Source organism: Lissotriton helveticus, chromosome 3_1, assembly GCF_964261635.1.
Source record: "Lissotriton helveticus chromosome 3_1, aLisHel1.1, whole genome shotgun sequence".
NCBI classification, from domain to species: Eukaryota; Metazoa; Chordata; class Amphibia; order Caudata; family Salamandridae; genus Lissotriton; species Lissotriton helveticus.
The window spans coordinates 62584853-62606749 of NC_136061.1; the positions used below are offsets into that span (position 1 = coordinate 62584853).

The 21897-nt window shown below is 48.3% G+C and overlaps 1 protein-coding gene across 2 annotated transcripts in view; it reads right to left on the reverse strand.

Moving 5' to 3' along the window:
• Positions 1-276: 276 nt before the first annotated feature.
• The window catches only part of BCS1L (BCS1 ubiquinol-cytochrome c reductase complex chaperone), a 76756-nt gene continuing 55135 nt past the window's right edge, over positions 277-21897 (reverse strand). For both annotated transcript variants that reach the window (XM_078679231.1, XM_078679232.1), the window contains exons 3-8: positions 17414-17553; positions 14911-15105; positions 13955-14018; positions 3651-3820; positions 3244-3361; positions 277-1775 (exon numbers count right to left, since the gene is read on the reverse strand). In XM_078679231.1, coding sequence (XP_078535357.1) covers positions 1523-1775; positions 3244-3361; positions 3651-3820; positions 13955-14018; positions 14911-15105; positions 17414-17553 — 940 coding nt within the window. In that variant the 3' untranslated portion in view covers positions 277-1522. The remainder of the gene's footprint in view (positions 1776-3243; positions 3362-3650; positions 3821-13954; positions 14019-14910; positions 15106-17413; positions 17554-21897) is intronic.

A 21897-nucleotide genomic window follows, 5' to 3' on the forward strand; every position in this document is an offset into this window, starting at 1 on the left:
CGGGAAAATACCAGTTAGCGCCTTTTATTTAGGTTACCCACCTTTATTTATAAACAAAAGAATGATGACGTAATATTTTTTAAGGTCTAAGAATTACCAAAGTACCATACAGAAAATTAAAAAGATGCACAGTTTCAATGGTTTTCTGTTATTTTACCTTGATTATATATAGCAGGTCACTTGAAGATTGACAGCCGGGTGATTACCTATGGACACTGTGCAATTAAAAGTGAAAACAGACTACAATGCACTGAATGAAGAAACGCAATTTCACGGTTTTCTTAAACCAAACATTTTTATTGGTTTCCATTGGCAACAAAACATATCCTCATTATGAGGCAACAGTAACCAATGGAGTACAAGCAGATGCATCGTGTGGTTTTGCATAACTGCTTACAGTCTTTGTGTTGCCATCAACCCAGGCTCAGGTCAGAAAACAGCAGTCAATGAACGGTTGTCCAGAGAGGGAGAGTAAAGGACTCGAAACCGCACGACTAACTGCATTTGCTTAGTTGATAAGTTTCATGAGGCCCTTGTTATCACCCCTGCACATAAGCTCTCAAACTGGTGCACGGTGAAAGCGAGCCAGAAAGTGCACAACTTATTTGCCATCCACTGGTAGGTGCAAGAATAGCGGTGATCCTTCCTGCATGTATCTTTCGTGTGGCTGAATAATAAAACAATTTTATAAATATACGAAATAAAAGTTTGATAAAACTGTGTTTGCAGAAGTTGCAGCTGTGTTTCCAGGAAAAACTGGCAGCTCAACCAAAAGCCTCAAAGTTGTTGCTAAAAGTAAAATCAGAAACTCTCAGAACCAGACTGCAACAGCCATTAGCCTCAGGTTTTAGACTGCATCAAAACAATGATGAGGATGACAACATATGCAGTGCACCTAAGATACCCTGCAGCCTAATGACACAAGGAAGTACTGAACTTGGAAACAAGCGGAGGCATCAGTTAGTGATGAATGGTCCCTGGAGTGTTGGACTACACAATCTAATAGCCAAATCCGACAATAGCTGGCTGCCTTGTGGACCACATCAGTATAATTTCTGATAACAAGTATAAAGCACCAAATTATGAAAAACACCTAGTGTGGATTGTTTGCCAATGTAGACACATTAAATCACAGTCTGATAAAGTGACTGTCAACTTCATAGGGTGCCATACGCTTACCAGAAGCACTACCATTTCTCTCATCCAAACGCAACGCCATAAACACATCCCAGAGCAGATCGGGCTTTCAAAGGACAGATTTGTTTTCTAACCACTGGCTGTGCATGAAAATATGAGGCAGATGCTTGACAAAGTAACTATGTTCTTTCTGGTACTAGTTGGTGCTTTTCACTTCTCCCCAGAGTCTGACTTTCCCCTTTAATACAAGCACAATCAACAACAACCTTTGACTGACACTGGCCCTCTCAGGCAGTAGGAGCCAGTGTGGACTGAGCTGCTCTTGCAGGAACTGGAGCCCCTCACAACCACACGTATGAGCACTCTGGCCACTACCTCTTGGTCATCAAGTCGCCAAGGCATGGATTTCTTCGATAGCCCCCAGAGGATCCAACTTGTGCATCATAAAATGCCCCTGGACTTGGGCAGCGCTGATGTGGTCAGAAGCCTCCAGAGCTGCTTTAGCAAACCTCTCGGCTTCAGCTGCAGGCTGCTCGGGGTAGAAGCGTTGGTACATCTGTGTGAGCTGCCAGTGGGCGCAGTGCCCAACATACTGCTTAACATCCACTCGGCCGGGGCGCACCAGGGCAGGATCCAATCTGACAGTAAGAAAAAACAGAAGAGAAGATAAAGTCATGTCATCAGATTTTGTTATATAGTGTACTTTGGTGACAGTCATATGTGTTCCTGCTTTTTCTATGCAGTTACATACAAAGTAAAACTCGTGTCTGTAAATTAAATTAACAGAACATTGTTGCACAAACAATTACAAATAGGTCATTGTGACCCCCAACTCGTTCCTCTTGCAAAGGAGAGCTGCTGCATCTTAGCTCAGTGTTCAGGGAACCTGTAAGCCTGGGAGTTCCAGATCTTCGCAGGAGGGCCTATACTCGATGGTCTAATGCGGAATCAGGTCTCAGGTAAAAGTGGTTTAGATATGCCAAATCACAGCCTCTGTGCTTCCATTCATATACATATTGATTAAGGGATGCCAAACATGCATAGAGAAACCCTTATAGTCTACACACATGCAGTTATTGTTTAGTGTAACCTTGCATGTACACCCTGAGGGAGAGGGTTCCTTTCCTCTGCAACACTCCATAACAATGTACTGACCCGGTGCCCAATGTCGTCCTGTATGCAGACCCCTGAATTCAAGTGAGAGGGCTTTCCTTATTTAACCACGGACAGCACAAATTTCAGTAGCAGACGCTCTGCGACCTGCGGCATTAATCTGGGCAATCACATTCTAAGAGCGAAAGGCACTTGCCATGCACTGCATTTCATTGCCAGAGCTTAAGATAGAAGCTTAGTATCTCTTCTATGAGAGACTTTTCAAATAGGAAGCCTATCACATATAGACAATGATCATAAACCATAGATCATGAGAGCAGTACAGAGTCAATGACAGGGTTGCCTCATCCACTTACAAATCTTGCAAATTCTTCTAAGAGCTCGCTTATCTTAAAAATAAAACTCCTGCGTTAACTTTAGGACCACTCCAATCACGTCCAGTTATCTATTCACAAATACTCTTTCTCCCTTTTAGACTCAAAGATTTCCAACATTTCCAGACTGGTCTGAAGACACAGTTAGAGTCTGGACATATCAGTTTAAGCTGAGAAGCTCCAAAACTGACCCCTCTTGGGTCTGAATTCATCAACCGTGCTCACCCAATGGAGGCCAGAGCCCTGAGAATAACCAAGAAACATCAAGCTTTTATACGTAAAAGCCTTATTTCATGCAGAGTGTCGAGCTGAGTGTAAAACCAGCCCTGAACAGTGTTTGGGTCCAGTTTCACACTGTACATTATTGGATGTGTGCAAACTATGCTCGGTCGAGGGTCTTTGAACCCCGGGTTTGACCAAAGGAAACTGCACATTCACACAGTCTGATAAAGGCTGGCTGCAATACAGTTCTCAGAGTGATGCCACAATGAAAATTGCCATCCCACCTACAATTCCAAAGCGCCTTCTTGGAATCTTATGTTAGTACGTCGACCACCGCTACACTGATGGCACCACACTGCTGCACTGGGGCTACATCCTTTCAATGGTACTCACTCACCTGTCAATGTAATTGGTGGTCATGAACACGATTCTGGCTTCAGTAGAGGCCACGCCATCCAGAGCGTTCAGTAAGCCGCTGAAGGTCAGTCGCCCCATTCCCTGGTAAGCAGTAGGGTCTGTAGGAAGAAGAGCCATAAGACGCAAGTGTTTGTGAGATCATAATGTGGAGTCGGGACGATACTATACCAGAATAAAGACCCAATGAAAAGAAGGGATTCTATAATTAACAGATGAGGTGGGTCCATTTTAAACAATAGGACATCACAAAAGTAGCTGTAAAAGGGGCAGCGTTAATGGTAAAGAACAGACGAGCTAGTCGTGCTATGCCTGTCGGCCTTTAGTATCTAGGCACCTCCATGGGAGAGGCCAGCTCGGGCTGGCCAAGGTCCTGGCTCCGTTACTCACTCTGCGTGCCCAGGTCGCGGCTCACAAATGCTGCATCCACGTCCTCCAGAAGGATGATGCTCTGCTGGGGTGCCACGCTCAGCAGGTGGTTCAGGCGATCATCAGACAGGCTGCTGTCACTCAGGCTCATCAAACAGATGCTGTACTCTAGTTCCCCAGCAAGGGCCGTGCTGAACAAAAGACACAAGAAGTTAAGAAAAGACCCAAAGAGTCAACAAAAGACACAAGGAATCAACAAAAGACACAAGGAGTTAACAAAAGACCCAAAGAGTCAAGAAAAGACACAAGAAGTCAACAAAAGACTAAAGAAGAAGAAGAGAACCGCAGTGGAAAGGGATTACATTACTTTAGGCACAACTATAGTGCCAAACTAAAACCTCTGAGGCTTACTACAAAAGACAATTGACACTAGACAATGCACACAAAATTGGTTGGTTTTATTGGTTGAGTCCTACTAGCAATGAGCACCATCACAAAGCCTATAACTATGTCTAAAAGATAGACCAATTAGCCATGTGTCTGCAATGAACACAGGAGTTTGCACAGGTAACTAGGAAATGCATCCATTCGGTCAGCACAGATGCATGCCGCATACACCTGTACAAACATGGAACTCACTATTCCTTGCCTTCACAGCCACCAACAGTCGCAGATCCTTTCCGAGGAGAGGGGAATAAGTCTCACAAAGTTGACGCATCACCAGTATACCTTGGGTGTCATTCTGAAGCCCCCTTTTAACAATGCAGCATGGGGAGAAGGGAAAGGGTGTGGTGTATAAAAATAACACCCTTAAGCACATACTTCTAACCTTGGACCATCTTATGCCCGAAAGCTGCTCGGCCCACACTGGCTGCTAGCCACCTCAGGAGAAAAATCTCTCTGCTGGTCCTTCTATAAAGTCTGTCCAGGATAGTGAAATTGTCATCACAATTAAAGACCCGATATGCTGCAACTTTTACCCAGGACATAATGGTACATGTTTGGGGCCGTCTGTGCAAGACTTTGCCAGACATCCTAAATTGGGCTGCCAGTCAATCCTCATTCCCAGCAGCATCACAAATGTGCAATGGTCTTCCCGTTGATGATGATGAAGATGATAGTCGCATACATGTGAAGCAGTTTGTTGTCCCAGATGGTGATGTGGCACTGAGAATCAGCTAATGGGGCAGATTAGCAGGAGAAAATATAGATTTTCAGGGATTTTCTAAAAAGAAGATAGTTGGAGAGGCAACAGAAAGGTGTAGACTGAAGGTTTCAGCATTTACTGACAAAAAGACACCTGCTCGATGCCCTAGGAATTATGGAAGGGTGAATGAAATTATTCTGAAAGGAGAGAAGGAAATAGCTTGGGAGGGTAAGTATGAACTGAAAGTAAAGAGGTTCACATCTAACAAAGCCTTGATGAATCAGGCAAAGCGCTGTGAAGACAATCTGTCTAGAGATGATTGGTAACAGAGAACCACTGCAGAAAGCCAAGAAGGAGTCGAATGACAGCATTTGAAGGCCCTGAACGGGTGCATTAGAGAGTGGGAGAGCCAAGGAGAGGGAATTTCAGTAGACCAGTTCTGAAAGAGTGGCTGCCAGGACAACAGTTTACATGTATTCGGAGGGAGAGAACGAAGAACTTTCTTAAGCAGTGGAAGCAAACAATTGCTAGTTTAAGGGGGACTGGTGAGCGGAGAGTGGACATGTTTCCTCACAGTTTCTGTATTACATGGCAGAAGAAAAATGGGGTGATAGTAAGAGCTGTGCGCTAAACATAAAAACTCTTTAGTCAAGGGACAATTAAGGCTAGCTTCCAATTGGAATGCACCGGGGCTACTGTGATCAAAGCACTATTGTGCTCAGTGGTAGCTGAGAAGACTGGGTGCCGGCCCGAGACAAGATATGCAGATGCCAGGGACCTCAAGGGGGATCCAAGTTTAGTGCTGCTTACTAGAGTTGCAGTTCTGTTGCGCAACACTAGGAATGGATCTGGGTAAGTGATCGTCCTGAAGAGAGGAAAGTGGCTTGGGTCTAAGTTAAAAGAGGAGCAGATGCATTAAATGTTATTACAGAGGGGGGCGTGGCTTAGGAGCCGAACATGGCGGACGTGTCTCCGTAGAGCTCCGCAGTTCGCTCCCTTCCAGGGCCCCAATCCTACACGATCCTTGACCCCAGCTGTTGTTCCGGGGGATCACTCGGCGTGGAGCTTACAGCAACCCTGTTGGAGAGATTCAGCGGCGGCGGAGGGCCGGATAGCCTTTCCATGCGCCCGACTGGCGGCGGCCATGCATGGGGCGGCTGCGACGGCTGTGATCCTGTCCAGAGAGGCCCTTGGTGCGTGCGGAGAGCGCCCCCGTCCCTGGGGGCTGCTGAGAGCGCAGTCGGAGCGGACGGACCGCGTCACCGTTACGACGCCATAGTGGTGCCCCTCCCCCACTCCTTGCACATTGTGCCTGAGAAGACGGAGCTCTGGGTCTGGCAGGCCCACATGAGGCCTGGAGCCCTCTGAATTCTATATGAGCCTGGCCAGCCCGAATGTCGCCAGGTTCGGTCTACCCGCCTACCTGGAGCTAGGAGTCCGCCATTGGAGGTGAGCTCTGGCGAGTGTGCGCTGGGCGACCCGGCTCTGGGACAGTAGCCATCTTGACCGGTCATGGTGCAGTTACCTGTAAGGACCGCTCTGCTGCAGAGGGTTGGTGTCGCTTGGGGCCCTGGGTCTTGCTGGCGTGTGGCCTGACCCATCACCAGTGCCTACTGTATGGCGCTCTGCCGCTGCCTCCCGCACCAGCTTCCCTGAGGAGAGAGATGCGGCAGGAGGACTTGCGCCTTCCCATCAGGCGGCATGGGTGGGCCACCAGACCGTGTTGTCCGTAGTCGGCCTTCCAGAGTGGGGGCTGCTCTACGAAGCCCGGGGGGCCCCTCCCGACGCACCGGAGACATCAGAGGGCCGGACACACACATCCACCAGGGCCCAGGTGTGTGTGACTATTGGAGACGCCGGTAAGGTGCCCCCCGTCCAGTCCCGGGGTGGGCGCCACTCACCGCGGATTGCCGCACACCTTTCTCCAGCTGATTTCCTTTCCATCCCTGACTGAGGTGGGGGCAGACCTGGTGCGGACCCTCTGGGTTGGACCCTCCAGCCGCCATGGGCAAAGATAAACACGGTGCGGCGGCTCACAAACAGCACACCATGGACCAATACACCACTACCACCCGCGCTGGGAAGGAGGCTGCGGAGGGCCTATCTTCGGACACGGTGACACTGCTGGAGGCTATTAATCAGTCACAAACTGCCCTCGAGGCCCAGATCTGGGCCGTGGGCTCAGAGGTGTCGTTCCTCCGCCAGGATCTCCGGAAGGCGGTAGACCGAATCACCGAAGCGGAGACATGGGTCTCCACTGTGGAGGACACTGTACCCACCCTCCAGAAGAAGGTGGACAAGCTGGCCATGGCCTTCCAAGAGCTGGCGGCGCGGGTCGAAGACGCAGAGGGGCGGGCCCGCCACATCAATATCCGCCTGGTGGGTTTCCCGGAGGGATGCGAGGGGACATCGATGGATGCCTTCCTTTCGGTCTGACTCAAGGCGTTGGTTCCCTTCGGAGGATATGTCTTCCTGCTTCGTGATTGAGAGGGCCCATCGCGCTCTGACCAAGAAGCCGCCGCCTGGGGAGCGTCCGAGGCCCGTGATCGCTCGGCTGCTCAATTATGCAGACCGAGACGCCATCCTCCGCTTTGCCTGGCTTCATAAAGAAAAGATGACTTTCGAGTCCCAACCCATCATGGTCTTACGGGCTACACCCGGTTTGCCCAGCAGCAGCGTCAGTCGTTCGTGGCGGCCAAGCGACGACTACGAAAGAAGTACTTATCCTACGCGCTACCGTTCCTGGCCCGCATAAAGGTGATCTACAACGCCAAGACATTCTCTTTTTATAGCCCAGAGGAGATTTTCGTGTGGACGGACGAGAGACGTAACCTCAAGCCGCACTCTCCACTCTATATAGACTCAGACTCTTCCCAGGGCTCCCCCGGAAGCGGCCGACAGGGCAGAGAAGCAGCTACTAGGTGTAACAGATCCCGTTACAATTGGCGTGCTCAGAGTCAGCCAGGTACTGAGGAATGAGGTAGACCTAGGTGTCTAAGACCTATTTTATCCTGTTCTCTTCACTAGCTGAGCAAGTTGGTAGCAGCGGCCACATGTTGGGATGTTTTTGATCCTGAGGGCTGGGGTCTCTATTATTTGTCCTGGAAGGTATTGAACTTAGCACACCCTGAAAGTTTTGAGCTATTTTGGGTGATGTTGAGAGGGGGGGGATCACCTCTATGTTCCCTCATTCCCACATCGTCTTTCGCAATACGCTACCGAACAAGGTCAAAAGGGCGTCGGTGCTTCATTTGGCAAAGCGATATTCAGCCGACATTCTACTATTACAGGAGACGCATCTTATGGGCAATAATGCTAATGCCTCTTCCGCAATGGGTTTGCCATGGTGTACTACTCTGGCTTAACAAGAGGGGCGTGTGTTACAGCAGTGCTTATCCACCGCAGGGTTCCACTCCAGATTAAACAACATTGGTTGGACCCAGGTGGCCGTTCCACGGGCATCTCTGGTACTATAGCCGGGGAACAGATCACAATAAGAAGAGTCTACGCCACTCCACCGCTGGCCCAGACTTTCGTTGACAAAATGACACAGTTATGGGGAGATCTCCCAGGGAGGCCTGACAATTCTGGGTGGAGATTGGAATGACATCATGGGTCCCTCAGACAGGTGGCAGGCTAGACCATTGGATGCTCCTCCTCCCAGCTCCAAACTGAACATATTGACACATACATTGGACTGGGTAGACTCGTGGCGGGCCTTTCATCCCTCAGAAGCCAGGTTTACGTATGCATCATCCGTCCATCCCACCCTTTCACGCCTGGATTATTTGTTCCTCCCTCACAGTTATATACATAGGGTGACACACACCTCCATCCTGCCCCAGGGTCTTTCCGATCATTCACTGGTACAACTCAAGCTACGCCTGCAGACCCGTCGTACCCCCTATAGATGGCGCATGTCTCCCTGGCTGCTCAGAGGTGCTGGGTATCAGGAAATGCTGCATCATGCAATTGCCGATTATTTTAGTTTTAATGTCGGAACTTCCCCATCCCAGGTCATCCTATGGGAGGCCTTTAAGCCCACGATTCGAGGGGCTGATATAAGTTATCGTACGGGGGAAAACGGCGCCGTCTGGCACAGATACAGGAGCTGGAAGACAGACAAGTCACTTTACAATCCCTAATGGAGGAGGGCTCCGACACCGGAACCCGCCGCAATCTACTACATGTTCAGCAGCACCTACACCAGATGCTCACTGATAGCATCAAAGAGGCCTGGTTGGCGACCCAATATAGGATTTATCAATAGGGCGACAAGTCCAGCCAGATGCTCCATAGGTTGTGCCAGGCCAGAGCCACCCCGACGCAGGTTCAGGCCTTTGCCAACGTCTATGCGGCACTGTATGAAGAACGAGTGGTAATAGCCCAACCTCTCATAGATGACTTTTTCTCAGATATCCCTCCTCGACACCTCTCGGACGAACAGCGCGATGCCCTAGATAAGCCCATCTCCCTGGACGAGCTGCAGGCAGCGCTATCCAATATGCATCCGGGATGTGCACCCAGCCTAAACGGGTTTCTGTGAGATTTCATGCGCCCCCATATGGGAACTCTCGGCCCTAATCTACTCAAAGTGCTACACGTGGACTCAGAGCAGTGTATACTGCCAACAGATTGGCGACACGCCAAAATTGTCGTCTTCCTCAAGCCGGGCCGCCCTCCAGAAGATCCGGGCTCGTATCACCCCATATCCCTGTTGAATTTTGAGCCTAAATTACTAGGGAAGGTCCTGGCCGACCCCCTCCGCACATGATTCCAGGACCTGGTGCATCCAGATCAGTCTGGTTTTATGCCACAACGCTCTACCAGACACAACATTAGACACTCCCATAACGCTGTGGCGGAGGCCCACCGTCTGGGGCACCCCGCGGTTGTCCTGCTGGCAGACATTGAAAAGGCGTTTGATTCGTTGAGCCGGACCTACCTTTTTTAAACTCTTAGAGGCGGTTAACCTGGGGCCTCATTTTCGAGCCTAAGTGAAACTGTTATATACAAACCACACTGCCACGGTCCGCGTGGCCGGATATTGCTCTGCTCCCTTCCCCATTCGCAGAGGAACTAGACAGGGGTGCCCCCTTTCCCGGCTTTTATTCACCTTAGATATCGAGCCTTTGGCAGCGTGGGTGCGCCTAGATTTGATCTTCCGAGGGCTGGACTGGTTGCCAGAGTGCTCGGATACGATCCCGCTATATGCTGATGACGCTTTATTCTTCATCTCAGATCCTTGGGCCTCCGGGCCGCGGGTGCTCCAGATCCTGGGGATATTTGGGGAGACATCCGGATTATGCCCTAACCCGTCCAAATCCATCCTGTTCCCCATATGCGGCGAGCAGAGGAGTCAAGCTTGGGCCTCGCAGCTGATCGTCGCGGATGAGGGTTTCAATAACCTTGAAGTATATATCACAAGGTGCCCCAACGAAGCTTGTTCGCGCAACAGGGTACTGTTGCTCCCTGCGGTGCGCGACGAGACGACGGTGTGGTCCCAGCTCCCTCTTTCGCTATATGGCCGGTCCACCATTTTCAAAATGGTGTCACTACCACGCTTGTTTTATGGGCTACAGAATTATCCAGATCATGTCGCCCGTCGTGGTTTCTCCAAATAAATGCGCTCCTGAACAGGTTCCTGGTTGGGTGCGGTCTGGGTGGCTCTTGCGACGTGTATTTAGTCCACGTACTGCAGCGGGATTGAGGCAGCTGACGTTCAGGCGTATTACTGGGTTTCGCAACTCCTGGTAATCAATGAATGGTGGTATAGCTCTCAGACAGACCCAGCCTATGCTGTGGAAAGGCTCTTTATGGCAGATACCCCCTGCTCCACCTTCTATACAGCAGCTCGTCCTTAGAGGCGCTTTCCCCGGCCTGCCGGACGGTGATCCAGATATGGAGGAGATTGGCCAGATCTATGGGTTGGTGGGGCATGTTGACTAGCGCTACTCCCCTTTGGCAGGGATTACACCTTTGGCCTGTTTCGACCTTGGTGGGGTTTCGTAGATAGGAATTATGGGGCTATATACACTTGGAGATCTAATGCAGGGGCCCACGCTTAAGTCCTTTCAGAGCTTGCAGGATTTTAACCTACACAAATCCCTGTTCCATAGGTATCTACAGCTCCGCCATGCTTTGTCTCCCCTAATACGACATCTCGCGTCTTTACCCGAATTTCAACCACTGAAGGGTAGGTGGTTGATGGGAGATCTGGGGGCTCACAAATTTCGTCAAATCTATCGAACCCTCACTACACCCTCCAAAACTACTATACATCGGACCCGGGCGGCGTGGGAGGCGGACTTACCTGCCCTGACAGACTATTATTAGGCCGAGGCGCTGGCTAGCCCGAGGTACTCCGCTCTTTCCACTAGATACCGGCTGATCCAATTAAAGTACCTCCACAGAATATATTACACAGGCCTCCGCCTCTGGAAGATGGGTCTATTCAGTCCCCCACATGTCTCGGCTGTAACTCGAACGAAGGGTCGTTTCTCCATACGGTATGGATTTGCGGGGCACTGCAACACTTCGGGTCGGGCGTACTGTTTTGCATGGGGCGGGTATTGGCATGGGACATCACAGCAAGACCCTAGACTGACGCTTCTACACAGCACAGAGGACATTGGGGGGGAACAGATATAAGAGACACCTCCTGTTCTTGGGTCTTACACTAGCTAAGTGGGACAACACTGGAAGGCTACCTCTCCCCCCGGTATTGCGATATGGAAAAAGGCTTTAGACAAATACATGTCAGCCGAAATTGCGGTGTTTCAGGTGAGGGGCTGTCCACAGAAGCACAGGAAGATTTGGGCCAGGTGGGCTAAATATCGAGTTATTGACTGGTCTCTCCTAACGCAGCCAGCAAATCAGGACCCTCTTGAACGGCTGGTAGTAAATGACTCGCCAGTTTAATGCGATAGCTCATTACAGATGTGGATGGACACTCGTTTGCTGTATTTATATCTTGTTTTTCATGGGGTGTATAGTGCGTGGTTGGGGGTATGGGGCGGTTCTTGGTCTGATGTTCCGCAGACCTCCTGGGGGGAAACGTTTCAGTACCTAAAGTCTTTACAATCTGCCATATACATGTACGATGCTTGTCGGGCTCCGCCCACTTGGTACTACAGAAAATCAATAAAATCTGTTTAAAAAAAGAATGTTATTACAGAAGTCGTTCAAGAGGGAGAAACAAAGCTCATCAGAAGATAAAATATTAGTTTGCAAACAAAGTGATATATGCGAAGTCAAAAGACGAAGCAAAGGCTTCCCCTGAGAGATTGTGTGCTTTGCTGTCAGCAAGAGAGCAAGTGGAGTACTCCCTACAAGTGAAGGTTTGGGATGGAAACTTCATGTAATGTCTTTTACTACCATGAAGCAATGGGGAGGAAGACTGTCTGTTCATGACATCAAGCCAGGACAAGATTGGCGGCCACTTTCAATAGATTTTATAAAACCTTGAGAAGTACTGAGAGATTGTGGTCTTATTATGTTCGAAAACATGCAAAAGCACAAATAGTTGTCTCAGTACAAAGTTGTGCATTCCAAACAAGACGTGCTGTCTCAGTCAGGCCCGGCTCTAGGATTCTTGCTAAGGGAGGCCCATGAACAAGATTGGGTGGGCCACGAAGATGAGAATCCACTTTTTTAATTGTCAGATTTGCACTTTGCAAAACATTGAAGTTTAAAAACGTGGTGCAGGTAGCCATCTGACAACGCTGCACACCCCTACCTAATACAACAATGCAGACATCACCATTATTTATCCTCCCTTACTATGCACATGCTTAATGCACAAAAACACAGTTAAAACTGAGTTATGGTTTTGCCAAACGTGCAAAATCAACTCAAATGGGCCTTGATCTTTCTCCCATCTTGGCTATTCTTGCCTCTAGCAGTCTCCCTTGTTAAACCAAGAAAGCTGCCCATCTTGCCTCCCCCCCCACCCTCCCTCCATCTTGTGCTTTGCTATCGAATCGCTGAGGCCTGCTGTGAGCCAACGTCCCCCTCTTAAGACTTGTTAATTGTGCTGCTGAAATGCATTAGCTGCTCCCCAAGGACTCAGTCATCTCCAGAGGCCTGGGATGGGAGGAGATGCACCATGCTGTGCCTCCTCTGCCGGACCATTGTCATTCTGCCCATGACAATGGACCGGCCAAACTTTGTGGTCTGCTGAGAGCCACATCCAAGCTGTAGCAGCCTTGCGGGTTGTGCGCCAGCAGGAAAGTTGGCCCAGGTATGTGGACCTGCTTTTCCACTTCTGGGTGGACTTGGGTGGGCTAGGATCTTCCTTGGGTGGGCTTAGACCATCTCGCCCACCCTCTAGAACCGGGCCTGGTCTCAGTTAAGGCAAAGCCACATTCAACTTGTTAAAGATGTCCTAATTAAAGCAAGGGAAATCTACCTTTCCAGATGGCACACAGATGTGCTGTTATCGGAATCTTTGAAGTGCAGTAAAACAAGAACATTTTAAGCATGTTATTGAGACAGACCTTTCTATAGATTCAGTGCTTATATAGAGTGTGCGCACCTTCTGGCTAGTGCTTGCCTAAACTTGTAGACCACAACAAATGTCTAAGTGAAAAATGAATGGAGGAACAATAGCATACAGATTTCTTGCACCAGAAAGGTAGATCTATGTGTTTGATTGTGCAGCTTCCTACAAAGGAACTTGAACCCGAAGGGGAAACAACAGGCATTTAGGAAGAGGGAACAGCACAGGAAAAGGCAAAAAAAATGCACGCACTCTCAAGAAGTACTTAATGAAAAATAAAAGGTAGTTCCCTAATGTGAGCACAGCAAGAAGACAAGTCACCTAATCAAAAAGATGGTAAAGAGGCTATACTCCATGGAAGTGACAAATGTGAGAAGAGGGGGGCAGGCCTTTGAACACGAAGCAAATGAGAATGACAATAGTCAGAGTAATGAACGGGCTCTAAGTCCACTGTAAGGTTTTGACATAGTCGACAAGACGTCACAAATAAGTACAATGCATTAAAAGCCCAAACCCCGGCTCCTAATACTCATTGTCTTTGTGCTCGTCTTTAAACTTACCACTTTGCTGCCTTTTGGCCAAGTCTGTGCTATAGAGCTATCACATACACACACACAGGACTTGTGCAGCAGCAAAGAGATGTCTGGAGGTGAGACTAAAACACCTACTGGTACTCACATGAAGCTGCTCTTTCCGCAGCCAGGAGGACCGTAGAGCAGGTAGCCTCTCCTGTATGGGATTCCTGGAAACAGATAAATCATATTAATCAACTCCAAACTGCTGCCCATCGGTTTTTTATTTCGGGAAAGTACAATTATGCTTTCCTCACTGATCTAATCTTTAAGGTATTGGATTTAGATGGATTGCATTTCATGCAATTTTCTCAACCAAGTGAATATCCACTTGAGTGTACCAACTACCAGCAGTGGAATGACATTCTGCGTAAGCCAGCGCAGCTCTGCAGTGCTAGTACTGCAATGCCACACTTTGCCGCCCTTCAAAGCTGTACTGGATAAAGCACACATTCGTCCTCTGCTGGTGGGCAATCTTACTTTGAACTGTGGCATAATCATGTTCACAACAATCTACTCTCGAGCAGAACCAACAAAGGAAACCGGTGCCCCACCAAATCAAAAGACCCATGCGCCCACATCCAGCCTAACTATCAGGTACCAATATTCAATCAAATAGACTGACACAAACGTCGATCGAAAAACCTTGGTATCATTCTACAATGGGGCCACATAGATGCCCACGCCCTATGCAAACAAGTACATTAAGTAGACATATCAACAAACAGAAACAATCAATCACAGAGATCTAACCACAGCTAGCAAAGCACATACAAACAAGTGTCAGAGACACAAAGAATTCTACAAGAAAAATAAATATGTGGCGTCCACGACTGAGTGCTCAAATGGTCACATTCGAGTTGCCATAAACGGCTAACACAGTCGTCCATACATCAAAATCGTGTAAAATGCACTGCCAGGACATGCACAAGCAAAATCGTGTAAAATGCACTGCCAGGACATGCACAAGCAAAATCGTGTAAAATGCACTGCCAAGGACTTGCAAAACCAATCGCACACGTGACCACATATGTGGGGTGAACTAGTAGAAGGGGTGCTTGCCTCTGTCGCTGTACCATTTTGGGTTATTGATGAATCCTTTAACATCCTGGACAATCTTCTCCGACACTCCCTCATCGAGCACCACAGAGGCCAAAGGACGGCGGCGACGTGGAAAGCCAAAGAGCCGCCATTCAGCTCCCATGGCTGTGTACATCACTGTTTTTCCTTCCTGCTGCTTCAAGGCCAGCTCCTTGGCTGTGAAGGGGAGAATAGGAAGATGGGATCAAACAGGGTTTCAGAAAGTGACACTGTAGCCTTAAGGCCCTATGTCCATCCAAGTCACAATATCCTGTGTATGCAGAACCAGGTCGTGGATTTCAAAGTCCAACAATACTGCTGGTGACCTGAGCAGTACGGTGTTCAGCCTCCTACTCCCAAAGGAGCTCCTGGAAACCGAGCTGCACCTGTGATCAGGGTACACTAAACTAATCAGCAATAGGCATGCTAAGGGAAAAGGTCTGCTTAATACAAACAAACCAACCATGGGGGTCATTTGAGAATTGTCACTGCCACTTTACATCTGGCACCCTGTTTCTAAAAGATGGTTTGGAAAGATCCTTGTTTGGTGGAGATTTACCTCATTCTAGTCTTGTTGTCTTCTCTATAGGAGGATTCATGTTATCCCATATATCTGGATAAAGATGCACCAGGAACAATCACATTGCCAAAACACACACAAGGTCACCGGTGACAAATGATTGTGCCCCATTACGCAGCTATAGTGTAGAATATGTACTGGACATTTACCCAAGGAGGTAGCATTTAGTAATTAGCCAATAGAAAATACATAACTTGGGTATATATTTAATGCAAAACTGTGGACTCTGTTGGATTAAGGGGCAGGTGTGGTTCCTTTGTGGCCCAGTCACTCACACAGCTACTGAAACACCCACAAAGGCCCTTAGACACCCACTCACACACTCAGGCACTCGCACACCCTCTGACAGACCCACTCAGACACCGATACACCCACTCACGGACCCACTCTCACACACCCACTCAGACACTCGCACACCCACTCACAAACCCAGGCACTCATGCACCACTCACAGACCCAGACACTCATGCACACACTTACAGAACCACTCATACTCTCTCACATCCATTTACAGACCCACTCATAGATTCACACACTCACTCACAGACTCAGACACTCATGCACCCACTCACAGACCCATACAGCCACTCACAGGCCCACTCAGACCCATACAGCCACTCTCACCCACAAAACACCTCAAGCACCCAGTCACAGCCCCATACAGCCACTCTCTCGCGCACTCACACACACAGACCCAGACCCATACAGCCACTCTCTCGCGCACTCACACACACAGACCCAGACCCATACAGCCACTCTCTCGCGCACTCACACACACAGACCCAGACCCATACAGCCACTCTCTCGCTCACTCACACACAGACCCAGACCCATACAGCCACTCTCTCGCGCACTCACACACACAGACCCAGACCCATACAGCCACTCTCTCGCTCACTCACACACACAGACCCAGACCCATACAGCCACTCTCTCGCGCACTCACACACACAGACCCAGACCCATACAGCCACTCTCTCGCGCACTCACACACACAGACCCAGACCCATACAGCCACTCTCTTGCTCACTCACACACACAGACCCAGACCCATACAGCCACTCTCTCGCTCACTCACACACACAGACCCAGACCCATACAGCCACTCTCTCGCGCACTCACACACACAGACCCAGACCCATACAGCCACTCTCTCGCGCACTCACACACACAGACCCAGACCCATACAGCCACTCTCTTGCTCACTCACACACACAGACCCAGACCCATACAGCCACTCTCTCGCACACTCACACACACAGACCCAGACCCATACTGCCGCTCTCTCGCGCACTCACACACACAGACCCAGACCCATACAGCCGCTCTCTCGCGCACTCACACACACAGACTCAGACCCATACAGCCACTCACAGGCCCACTCAGACCCATACAGCCACTCTCACCCACAAAACACCTCAAGCACCCAGTCACAGCCCCATACAGCCACTCTCTCGCACACTCACACACACAGACCCAGACCCATACAGCCACTCTCTCGCGCACTCACACACACAGACCCAGACCCATACAGCCACTCTCTCGCGCACTCACACACACAGACCCAGCCCCATACAGCCACTCTCTCGCGCACTCACACACACAGACCCAGACCCATACAGCCACTCTCTCGCGCACTCACACACACAGACCCAGACCCATACAGCCACTCTCTTGCTCACTCACACACACAGACCCAGACCCATACAGCCACTCTCTTGCTCACTCACACACACACACAGACCTTATACTTTAGAATATTTTTTTTTTACAAAACCTTCGAAATTCACACAAAAGTTACAGGGACGTTATAGTTAGGAATAAACATTAATAAACATCAAAATACATTTGTATGATTGGTAATGAATAGAATGAATCCGTCCACACTTTCAGTTCTAAATGTACCTTCTTGTAGGATGGTGAAGAAGAGCTCACGGTTGGTGCCCATGGCAGTGAAAGTGACAGACTCCCAGGGGGTGCCTGTGTGAAGGTCAATCATCTGTTTTTCTCGGTTTCTCTCAATACGGATCCATTTATTCTTGTACCTGGAAGCAATAGAAAACAACCATTGGCAAAGCTAATAGTTCTGGCACTGGAGTGCCTGCAGTGTTTTCTTTTATAAACGCATTCAAATAGGCATTGAAAGTGTAGAAGTAAAAATTGTGTCATCTAAATACATTTAACAAAACACATGAAATGAAAGTAACAAACACGTTCCTTATCGCCAATAATGCTCTTTCTGGTGGATACTCTAACAGATTTCTCACCTTTAGGACACTCCAGGTGCCAAACAGGATCAACGATCCCTCGCGTAAGTAGGTGGCACAATATGTTTTTGTGGTGATTTCATATCACCATGGAAGTAACAGATCGGATCCACGTATAAGCGCCACTCAAGACGCTGAGTTCAGTTTCTTAAAATATCGCATTCATAGCCTTCAGATGCAGACCACTTCAATATTACAGGTTACAGTGTGCCAAAATCTAACCGGAGACCTACAGAGAATAGGGAGTCAGGGACAATGGTTAGACAGATTATCCACCAGAGTGTTACTTAAGTAACTTGCTCTTCTAATGGATACGTCTGACCACAGATTCCTCACTGTAAACCGTGCTATGCAAGTGCTTCCCGATGAAGTTTAAGTTCTTCCTGGGCAGTGTTGCCTTGTAAACAAAATTGAGGATTGTGCTTCCGTGCAGCTTTGGAGTGACTATTGATTCAGGATGATAACTCTAAATCAACAAACTGTTAAGATCTTGTTGCACGAGTGAAAAGGTATATGACAAAACTTTCTCAGTTCCTTAAAATCATATGAAAGATTTCGGATCCACAAGCATTGGCAAAGCCAATAACACTGGCCTACAGCTTAGTGTTTCTTCAATGACTGGGCTTTTTGTGTCATTTTAAAGAAAGGATGGGCTTAAGAATAACAGAATGAATCAGCAGTTGTGAGACTGGATGGATAAACCAATGCACTTCTGAATAGATAAGAATAAAAAAGAATCTGTAAATCCGATTAAAAATACTAACAGATTATGATTAATAGCACTCACAGTGGGTTTAACTAGATGCCTGCTTCTGTTTACTATAGGAGAGTGTATATGTATCAATTTAGAACTGAGTGGGCTCTGTGCGTGCTGGGAATTGGTTCCATGTTTGCACATATATGCATGGAAGAGTTATTCAACTATTAATCCTCTGCAGAATCCCAGATTACCCAGATGTCACCACTGCAACCTACATATATAAACGCATACATGGAGCTTGTCTACTTGTTACAGTCATCATATATTTTTTCAAAGTCAAAAAGATTTACTGCATAATTAGTTAAAATTATTAAAATTTTCACATAATAAAATAGTAGTACAAAATTAATACGTTTTACTAAAATTGTTGCAGCTCCACGACTAAGAAATAGTATAAAGACAATATTTTAAACTTTCGTCCGGAGCAACTCCAGCCGTCTCGGGGTCTCAGTCTGTTTTTACAGTTTATGATTTCCTTGAGAATCCCTGGTGTTAGGGTGGCCATAATGTCCCATCTCCTTGGCATTCCCTCTGTTCGATTTGACCTAGCTGTTTTTTCACCTCTGCCAGGAATTTGGTTCCCCGGCATGCCAGAATTATAGAACTGCCTCCCAACCAACTTGTTATGGCATGTCTGCAGGAACGGATGTTTAGTTCGTTAAAGATGGGTTTCAGAAGTTGTTGCCTCTGTGCCATGAATGCCGGACATACACAAAGAAAATCGGCTAAAGTTTCGGTTTTATAACCACAGAGACGACATTGCTCCGTCTGATGGGTACCTTTCCAGGACGGTAGTAGATCCTTCGAAATGTGCATACCCATCCGGTAATCTATAAATGCTCTTTTTAGATACTCGCTAAAGTGGGAAGTTAAGTAAGCGTGTGGTTTTACTGCTGTAAAAGAGTTGATAATGGTCCAGCCGTGCCGACGTTTTGCAAGTATGTATTTATCTTCTTGAAAGGATTTCCTTTTTGCTGCCACGTTGGCCGATCTGCTTATGCTTGCTTTGTCCACCCCGAATTCCCATGCTGATTCCAGCTCCAACTCTTTCAGACAGGATTTCAAATGCTTTTCCCAGGTGCTCGGGGTTCCGGTGTCCCCGTTTTTTAATTTCTTCCCAGCTTAGCCAATCCATTGTATCTGGGTCTGCAGATCTAAGTTTGTGACAGAGTTTCACGAAGCCGCTCATGCTCCGGAATTTCTGATTTTGCAGTCCAAATTCGAGCCTGACTTGCGACGCTGAGGCAGATTTTGGAAGGTTAAAAACAGCTTTGTAGGTTTTAATTTGTAGATTGATAAAAATTTATAATGCGCAAAACAATAACCCGCAGGTATCAAGGCGCCTAACAATAACATCTAAAAAAGGAAACATGCATCCTTACACATAGGCTTGCAGGAAGAGGCGAGTTTTAAGGGCACTTCGGAATTTCTGTAGGGAGGGTAGGGACCTGAGATCCAGAGGGAGATCATTCCACCATTTGGGGGCCAGGGTGGAGAAGGCCCTGCCACCCCACTTGGCTCTTCGTATGCGGGGAACTGTCAGGAGCAATTTCCTGGAGGAGCGCAAGTCCCTTCCAGGAGTGTAGTGGGAGATGATGGAACCAACTCCCGTGTCGCTGTTCTTTGCAATGGCTCTATAGGTCATGCATAGGACTTTAAACCGTACTCGGTGCTCTACCGGTAGCCAATGCAGCGCTTTCCTGGCCAACGTGGCCGAGGAGCGTCTGGGAACATCCAGAACAAATCTGGCCGCGGCATTCTGGACTACCTGCAAGCGCTGCAGCAGGCTCCTATTTAGCCCCGCGTACAGCGCATTACAGTAGTCCAGTCGTGAGCCGATAAGTGCGACAGCTATTTGCTTTCTGGATTGCTGAGAGAGATATTTCCTAATTCTTCGCAGGGTGTGGATTAAGCCCCAACAGGTGGAGATGGTTCTACTAACCTGTCTGCCCATATCCAGGGCAGGGTCTATCATCACCCCAAGATTCTTAGCAGATGTCGTGGGGGAAGGACACTCTCCTAGCGAGTCAGGCCACCAGCTGGCTGACCAGATGTTCTCTTTCCCTCCAAACACCATCACCTCAGTCTTCTCCCCATTCAGTTTGAGTGAATTCTGGATCATCCACTGACCAACCGCCTCCATGCAAGATCTAAAGTTGGAGGCAGTTGGTATATCTGAATGGGAAAGAGAGACGAGGATTTGGGTGTCATCTGCATAAGAAACTACCTCCATCCCGAAAGTTCTAATTAGTCTGGCTAGTGGGGTCACGTAGATGTTAAATAGGGTCGGACTAAGAGCCGACCCTTGCGGGACCCCACACAGCACCGGTCGGGATGGAGATAGGAACTCCCCCAGCTTGACTCTTTGTTCCCTTCCGTCAAGGAAGGAGGTCAGTAGATCTAGAGCTGCGTCCTTCACCCCCACTACCCTCAGACGAGATGTAAGTACTGAGGGGGAGAGGGTATCAAAGGCCGCGGTTAGATCTAACAGGACCAGGAGGGTGGTCTGGCCCCCATCCACTTTCGTGCGGATCTTATCAAGCACAATAGTGAGGGCCGACTCAGTGCTGTATTCCCTCCTGAATCCGTGCTGGGAAAAGTCCAGACAGCCCGAGTCTTCCACAAAGGCAGCAAGATGCTTGTTTAGATGTGCCTCAAGCATCTTCGCAGGGGCTGGGAGCAGTGAGATCGGACGGAAGTTTTTTAGGACCTCCGGATCAAGGGAGGCCTTCTTTATCAAGGGTTTCACTCCTGCACTCTTCCACTCTAGATCATTTAATAAGTCGGCTTCCTTGCCACACCAAGTACCCAGACCATAGGATAGGGTGGGTAAAATTTGGGCGGCTATAACTTTTAACAGGTGCTTGTAATTAGGGCAGTCCATTTTTGCATTTAGTAAATGGTAAGCGAAAATTGAAGATTGGGCTTTTGCTTGTATTGCTGCTTTGTGCTCCGTGTGTTTCGCTCTTTGTGATATTATTATTCCAAGGTACTTGCATGGCCCTTGTTCGTCCACCGTTGCACCATTCGCCATCCATTTGTACTTGAGCTTTTGTGGGTCTACTAAACGGACCACTTTTGTTTTTTCTTTGTTTAATTCCAGCCCTTCCTGTTTCAAATATGCTGCTATATATTTTTTCTTTTAGGTATCCCCCTTCTTGACTTTCATGTTGTTTATTTAGGGATAAGTGTCAAATATAAATGTAAATGTAAATGTACAGGAATTTATATAGCGCAAATCACCAAGCGGTTTCTAAGCGCTTGCTTAGGGAACCCATCCTGGTATTCCCCTGTGAGATAACCCCGGCAGGGTATCCGCAAAGTGAAAGCCAGGCATCCCGCCGCGAGGGGCCGTTGTGGAG